Source organism: Condylura cristata, unplaced genomic scaffold (assembly GCF_000260355.1).
Source record: "Condylura cristata isolate star-nosed mole 26May11 unplaced genomic scaffold, ConCri1.0 scaffold00028, whole genome shotgun sequence".
NCBI lineage: Eukaryota > Metazoa > Chordata > Mammalia > Eulipotyphla > Talpidae > Condylura > Condylura cristata.
The window spans coordinates 26,284,577-26,292,419 of record NW_004567129.1 but is presented as its reverse complement, the minus strand read 5'-3'; the positions used below and the strand labels follow the sequence as shown (position 1 = coordinate 26,292,419).

General features: G+C 54.5%; 2 protein-coding genes across 3 annotated transcripts in view; one reads left to right on the top strand and one right to left on the bottom strand.

Annotated features, from left to right (window-relative positions):
• Positions 1 to 2,235, bottom strand: part of GAPDHS (glyceraldehyde-3-phosphate dehydrogenase, spermatogenic) — a 10,078-nt gene extending 7,843 nt beyond the window's left edge. The window contains exon 1 of the mRNA XM_004690267.2: positions 2,169 to 2,235. Within this exon, the coding sequence (XP_004690324.1) occupies positions 2,169 to 2,235 (67 nt within the window). The remainder of the gene's footprint in view (positions 1 to 2,168) is intronic.
• A 4,949-nt stretch (positions 2,236 to 7,184) lies between these two features.
• SBSN (suprabasin) overlaps positions 7,185 to 7,843 on the top strand; it is a 4,776-nt gene continuing 4,117 nt past the window's right edge. The window contains exon 1 of one of the 2 annotated variants that reach the window (XM_012730544.1): positions 7,185 to 7,627. In XM_012730544.1, coding sequence (XP_012585998.1) covers positions 7,253 to 7,627 — 375 coding nt within the window. In that variant the 5' untranslated portion in view covers positions 7,185 to 7,252. The remainder of the gene's footprint in view (positions 7,628 to 7,843) is intronic. The other variant, XM_012730545.1, reaches the window with a different exon arrangement.

The following is a 7,843-nucleotide window of genomic DNA, read 5'->3' as shown; positions in this document are numbered from 1 at the left end:
CTGGCTCCTGGAGGCCACTCCTAGCCCTGCCTGGTCCACGCAATGGCCAGGTTGGACTTGCTCTGATGTGTCAACACCAGGCCCCTCCCTGGAGATTCTAATTCGGGGAGTCTGCATTTTTAACAATGCTGGGGGCGAGGGTCACTGTGCCTCAGTCTCCTCCTCGGTAAAATCGAGACAGCGGTACTTGCCTCAGAGGATCCCTGTGACAAGTACCTGAGGTCCTTATGCAGTGCAAATATAGATGTTGAGAAACTCCACACACCTTTGAGACACCTTTCAGGTATACCTTTGTGGGTCAAAGATCATTTTCTGAACTTGTTGGTAATTGATCTCAGTGCTCGGCAAACTGTCCTGATGATAAGCATTTAACACCCCAGTGCTAGGCATGACTCTGAATTACAGGGGGACAGGAAGAGGCGGAGGGTGGATGCCAGGGGGACAAGCAGTGAGGGTTGAAGCTGGGGTTCCGGTCCTGTTACCTACGTGCTGCTGGGCCGAACCTTCCTGCTTACGTCCTGGCCCTCCCTCCACCTTGGGCAGCTTTGAGGATGCAGTGAGAACTCTCAGCCCATTAGTGGGTGCTGCTTTTAACTCTGGGGAGGAAGAGTATTTGCCAGGAAGGACAAGAGGAGGGTTGGACAGAGGCTGGGAGATGAAGGTGTGAGTTGCTTTTGGCTCCAGGATCAAAGGCATGTGTTGGTGGAAGAGGGGCTAGGAGATGGGGGTCAGCTGGCCCGGCAGTCTCCTTGACGTCTCCATTCTGCCACAGACTTTTTGGCCCCAGGCTCTCAGCTGGGGCTGTGGGTGTCTCTAGCCACAGTGCAAGTTCATGAGGGTTAGTCAGCATTAATGGGTGCTAGTGACCCAGTGGTTACCGGTGACTCTAAGGCTATTTATGTTCCTGGGGGTTCTGTTTCTACTGTCACAAAAGGGGGAGCTTTATCCATCTGGATTGAGACTGCCTCTGGCTGGCCTGTCAAAGCTCAGGTGGTCCTCCTCTCCCGGGTTCCCCAGGTTCCCTCTCTCCTCTGCCCCACTTTAGGGGCAGAATACATAGACTGGAGCAAAGCACAGGTCGGGAAGGAAAACCCAGAGGCGCTTCAGTGATGAAGCATCACCTGGGAGGGGAAACAAGCACACAGGTGCCTTCGCTCCCAATTACGACGACACCCATTTCCTGGGTGCCACCATGGGCTGGGTGCTGGGACGAGCTCTTCACATGCATCAGTTCACAGAATCCCATGACACATGAGCTGTAAACCCACTTTGCGGAGGGGAAACCGAGGCCCGACGTCACAGAGCGATGACGCGCAGGGAAGGGTTCAAGTCTCCCAGTTACTAGCCTGTGCGCGCTTTGGAATCCCAGGGCCTCGGGACCCTGCGGCCAGACCTAAGCCCCGCCCACACGCCCGCCAGCCCCGCCCACACGCCCGCCAGCCCCGCCCACCGCGCCCCAGCCCTGCGCGGCGGAGGCGGGGGAATCGCTCCGCTGGGATTGCCCTGAGACTTCGGGCAGTGGTTTGCGCTCCCTTATCTCGGTCGGTCGCTCTGTAAAATGGGGACGAGAGACACACCGGCTGCGCTGACCTTATGAGGCTGTGCGAGGGCGCGCCTGTAAAGCGACTGGCGTGGCCCCTGCGGGTTGCAAGTGTCCTCGTTTTGTGCAATGCAGGAAGGTCAGAGTCCACCACCCCCAAAATGATCTGTTTGACCTGGTCCACACAAGCATCCCTTTCATGCGAAACCCAGCTTTTTGACGTTCTAGCTCTCCTTAGAAATGTGTGCGGGCCGCGCGCTCCTCGCCACCCTCTGGTGCCAGCCTCGTGGCCTTGCGCCCACCCTTCCACCCACGGGAGACCCGCGTTTCCGGCACCATCCGCACAGAAACCATTCTGCTAGCCAAACGGGTGGAGGAGCAGGCGGGAGGGCGGAAAGCAGCGAGGCGGCTCCGGGATCCGGGATCTGGGGATGGAAGGGCTGGGCCGCCACCCCCACCCCGCGCCTCCAGTCACGGCTTTGAACACCAGGAGGCAAGAGCTTGCTGAAGGGCACCAGAAGAGCTCCCTGTGCCAGGGAGGGGGTGCCCCCAGGCCGCCCTTCTCCCCTCTCTGGAGTCACTTCACGCGCTGTGTCCCCCTCCCGGGTCCCTTTACGGCCCCCCTCACCGGGGCATGGCTCTCGGAGTAGCTGGACAATTGTGACATTTGTGAGCACGACGTCCCGTTTCGGCATGGCTCCCTAAGGTTTCATGGCCTAGTGGCCCTGGTCCTGCAGTGATGTGATGTTAGTGGGCCCACTGGTGGACTAGCGGCACCAGCTTCTAGCTGTGTTGTCAAGGGGCACTGTGACGTCACAGGGCTCTGTGACGCTACAGCGCGTCAGAAGGCCGCAGCAGGGTGGAGCTGTGTGAGGTTCACCAGCCCTGCACATTGGGTCCAAGGCCATGTGCTGGCCCTGCTCTCCCTCCCTGGGCACCCTGCTCCCTGCTGTTCCCTGATCTCCTTCCAGTAGAGACCCTTATGCTGGGGAAATCCTGCCCACATCTTTCCTAGGCTGCTCTTTGGTTTCTTCAGGTGCCACCCTGAGAGAGGCCTTCCTGACTCCTCCTCTCAGGCTCCCTCCTTTCTCAGTCATCTCCTGCCATCGCTGTTGTGTCTCAGTCTACCTACATCCAGGAAGCCTGATCCAACCTCACGCCCTGGTTGGAGTTCCAATGTGCAAAGCTCCCTCAGTGTTACACTTCTCTATATTTTAATCCTCCCCACCCCCACCCCAGATTTCTAGCTCTAAAAATTATCCCGTGGGTTCATTTTTCTAACTGGTCATCTCTGCCCACTGGTCTAGAAGCTCGGGGCAGGCCGAGTGCTGTCTCCTGTTGTTACCTGTACAGCCATTGGCTGGAAGACTGAGTGGCATTTAAAAGATGCTGGCCCAATCAAAAATATGAGACTGAATAAACAATTGTCACTCCCTCAGGTTTCTTTTGAACCCCAAACTTAAAGCCCCTCCAAGTCTCCGCAGCACCCCACTTATTTCTTTGAGGCTTTCCATGTAGTATGTTATAATCTTATCAGTTAATTGAATTGCTTCTTGTCTTTCCCCATTAAGTTATAACACTCCCCCCTCCTCACAGTCCCCCCCCACCCAGCAGGTCATGTATTCTTACCTGTTTTGTTCACCCCTGGGCCTTCAGCACCTAGAATTATGCCTGGCACATAGCAGGCTTGCAATAAATGGGGAAGAATGAATGGACAGAGGGCTTCCCTTGCCTAAAGCCCTGGGGGGTGGGGGTTTGCTGGTACATCTGACTCACAGGCACCTTCACCCGCAGGGGCAGCTGACACACAGCTGTGACCAAGATTTAGGGGTGTGGGGGTTTGTCACCATCCCAGGGAGAGGTGTGGAAGCACGAAGGGACAGAACACACTACCTCTTTCGGATCTCCATGGGACCCGATGGGCTCAGCACCTGTCCCGGATGGCCCAGGACAGGTAGGACCCCAGCCAGGTGATTCATTAAACAAAGCAGGCATACTTACATGTTCGATAAAGTGGGAGGTGGGCAGGACACAGCCAGGGCTGCAAAAGGACTATTTCTGTACAACTTTACAACAGGAAAAGCTAGGCCCTCAGGGTGGTGCACCAGGTTAAAGCGCAGCACCATGAAGCTGCCCACAGCCACTGCACATGAGTTCGACCCCTGGCCAGGGAGCTGACCCACATGGCACAGCAGACCTCTCCTGCCCAGCCCACTGCTCTCCTCAGCAGTGTGTTTCAGTACATCTGCCTATTCTGTTCCCCACTCTGTGTCTGGTGAAACCCCTCACTCCCCCACACCTTTGACCTATACCCCAGTTCTTGTATGCATAAATAAATAAATAAAAATAATTAAAAGATAAAGGATCAAGTGGATGCAAATCATAAGTGGTAAAAAATTTCAGGTATAATTTGCAAGGAGAAAATAATGGCTCCTTACAATGTCATGCATGTATACAATGTACATGTATACAATGTGTAGAAGGGTGTCAGTTCTTGGGAGGAAAAGGACAGATAGACTGACCCAGGTGGCTTACTTTCTGCATTTGCGTCAGCTAACAGAATAAACAAAGTGGAGAAATTCAGACCCAGAACTGCCGCTTTATCAACACAGTACAGGAAAGTGAGGAGAGAAACTGCTGCCTTACCTATATGTTGGTGATTCTTGGGAGCGACATGATCCATAAAGCCTTCCTAGGATTTGGGGGGCTCTGGCTGTATTTTCCTAGTCTCAGTTGAAGTGCATGTATTAAGTGTGTTTTAAGGATTCTGAAACTGATATGCTTTGAGATTTTTAAGTGATTAAGAAACTTAAACAGGGCCCTCTCTGGTGGCGCAGCAGGTTAAAGCGCAGCACTAAGAAGCTAAAGCCACTTCATCATGAGTTCGATCCCTGCCCGGGAGCTGACCCACATGGCGCGGCAGACCTCTCCTGCCTCCCTGCTGCTCCCCTCAGCAGTGTATTTTGCCCATCTGCCTGTTCTGCTCCCCACTCTGTCTCTGGTGAAGCTTCTCACCGCCCCTGAGCCTCTGGCCTGTACCCTACTTCTGTAGGCATAAATAAATAAATCTTAAAAAAAGAAACTAAAAAAAGATCATATTGAAAATATATACCTGTAAATACCATTTTTACCTTGCCCCCACTACTAACTGTATACTGTGAACATCTTTCCATGTAATGAATAGGCTTCTACACTATTAAAACCAAAAGCAAAACAAAACCATCAAAAAAGAAAAAAAAAATGGCAAGTCTGAGTAGACCAGTAACAAGTGGAGAAACAGGAATTAAAACCTTGCCTCCCAGAGGCTGCCTTTGATCGAATGGCTGATGGACAACATCTGTAGAGGTACAGGGAGCAAATACTCGACAGTGTCTAGGAAAGCTTGCAGATCCCAGCCAGAACTGGGGTGTCCCATATACTGGACTCTGGGTAAGGCTCTGGGCCCTGGGATTGCCAAGACACCCATTTCACTCTTGGAGTGCTTTTGGGGGGGCCTGTGAACCCTGGGCTAGTGAAACCACCTGAACCCACAGTAGAAAACCAAACACAGCCTCATTCCCCAAACCAGCAGAAGATGGCCAGGCCAGACAACTCCGGGCCTATCTCAAGTGTGGGTCTAGATACCAAAGTCCTGCATCAAATAGTGGCATATGGAGCAGTAAGGTGCTGGGCCTGGCGGGAGATGGTGGAGAGGAACAGAGAAGATGGATCAGGAAGCCTCACCTCTGTCTTGGGGCAGATTAGGATTCTGAAGCTCACCATTCACCCCTTCCCACCCAGCAATCTCCTGGCCTGGGAAACTCCCTCGTTGAGGTACTGGACAAGGGTAGAAAAGCCACACCTGAGGTTGCCCAGGCATTTGGCCGTGTTCCTGGAGCATGAAACTGGGAAACAGATTCTATGAGCTCAAGCTTGGAGAGGTGGCACACTTAGTCACCTTTGTAGGCAGAGACTGGGGAAGGGAGAAGCTCCTTGGTCTCGGGCCTGGGTGGAGCCAAGTGTCCAGGATCTAGGGTGGAACCCTGGGCCCCCCAAGGGGAGTGGGCCTTGTCACCTTTGTTTGAGCAAAACCCGAAAACACGTGCAGATTCTCACCACACCTGGACACCCACACACATACCTCGCCACCTCCGCTTGCTCACACCCTGCACCACATTCCTTCCGCCTGGCCTTCCCACCAGCGATCCCACCTCTCCACCCCCTATGTCTCTCCCTTTGGCACCAAAACCCAAATATCTTTCACCCTTGCACCCAATTGTAGCCACCCACTGACTCTGGTTCTGTTCTCAGCCTCCGTCTACTTGGGCTCCGGATAGGTGTGCTTCCCCCGGCCAGCCAGCCACTGCCCGGAGCTGCTCTCAAGCTCCCCTGGATGTCCAGGCCACGTGCTCTGTTTGCCCGCCAACCTGGGCCAGTGTGTCCTCGCTTGGGGCTCCAGGTTGGGATCTGGAGGCTCCAGGGGGAGGAGGGCAGAGGTAAGCTGTTGGCCCCCAGCCCAGGTGCTGACTGAGTCTCCTGCCGCCCTGGGTCTCTGGCCCCTCCCCGAGGCTGCCACAACCGGCTTTTCAGGAGACTCTGAGTCTGTCCCAGCTCATGGCAATCAGCCCCCTGCCCTTGCCCAAGGGCTGGGAGCAGGAGGCCAGGTTTGCCAGGAGAGTGTGATCCTGGCTCCCCAAACAAACTACAGTCCTCGCCACCCTGGGCTGCTCTGGGGACCCTCACACCCTCCCCCACCAGCACCCCTGAGACTTGGGGCCTGGGGTCTCCTCTCCCTTGGCTTCTTCTGACCCACCCATTTGGTCAATCTATAACTATTCACTGAGCCCCGGGCAATGTTCTAGAAGTTGGGGACATCGCAGTGACCAAGACAGACATGGGCCCTGTCCTCTGGAAATTTTACGACCTAGTAGGTGAGACAGACAATCAAAAGACAATTCAGGGGAGGCTATAAATCAGAAGGATGATATCACCAAGAGTAAGTGCGGGATGGCCAGGGATGTTGTTGGTTTTTTTTTTTTTTTTTTTGAGAAGGTGACATTTGAGCCAAGAATAGAAGGAGCCAACCACGTGAAGACAGAGCTCTGCATCCCAGGGAGAGAGAACAGAAACTGCAAACTGCAGAAGCCATGAGACAGGAACTAGGTTGGTATGTTTGAAGCCCAGGGAGAAGACCTGTGTCCCTCTGTCTGGAGCACTGAGAGAGAGAGACAGAACAGTAAAAACATGGTCTGATGACAGCCTCAGAGACCCCCCTCTCCTGATGGCCCTTCCCATCTTTCTAGAATCTTCTTGCTGGGTCAGTTGGGTCCTGAGATCTTTTGAGTAGCATGAAGATCTTGAAGACCCAAGCTGGATCTCAAGGAAGGAGGGTGACTGAAGGCGGGGCTGGCAGACAGAGGGCCCGGCTAGTGGGTGAGGAATGAAAAGAGGCGGCGGTTGGAAGGACCGAAAATCTGGGCTCTGGGGTGGAGGCCTGAGCTGAGGAGCTCAGGTGCCATGTGAGTCTTCTCCATGCATGACTCACCCTCTCTTCCTCCTCCTCTTCATTGCTCAATCCAAATCTTCCTGGGAAACACCTCCCTGACTAGGGACCAAGTCAGTGCCTTACAGGGGTAATTGAGTCATGAGGGGTGGGGATAGCCCAGGAGCAGAGGATAAATAGCAGCTTTGATTCCCTGGCTCCTCTCTGCATCTCCCCACCTTTCCAACAACATGCATCTTGCCAGTGTGGTCAGCTCCTGCTGCCTTCTATTGCTGCTGGGGGCTCTGCCTGGGTGGGCAGCCAAAGATGACCCCCTGGAGAAGGTCATTGAAGGGATCAACCGAGGGCTGACCAGTGCAGAGAGAGAAGTGGGCAAGGCCCTGGAAGGCCTCAACAATGGAATCACTCAAGCTGGAAGAGAAGTGGAGAAAGTTTTTAATGGACTTGGCAACGTGGGGAGCCAGAGCGGCAAGGAGCTGGACAAGGGTGTCCAGGGGCTCAACAACGGCTTGGACAAGGTAGCCCATGGGATCAACAATGGTGCTGGACAAGCCGGAAAGGAAGCAGAGAAGCTTGCCCATGGGGTCCACAACGCTGCTGGACAGGTTGGGAAGGAGACAGACAAAGTGATCCAGGGGGTACATCATGGGGTGAACCAGGCAGGAAGTGAAGCAGGGAGGATTGGCCAGGGGTTCCACCATGCTGTGGGGCAGGCTGGGAAGGAGGCAGGTAAATTGGGCCAGGGGGTGCACCATGCCATAGGTCAGGGCGGGGAGGCGGCAGGGAAGCTTGGCCAGGGGATCCACCATGCCATGGGGCAG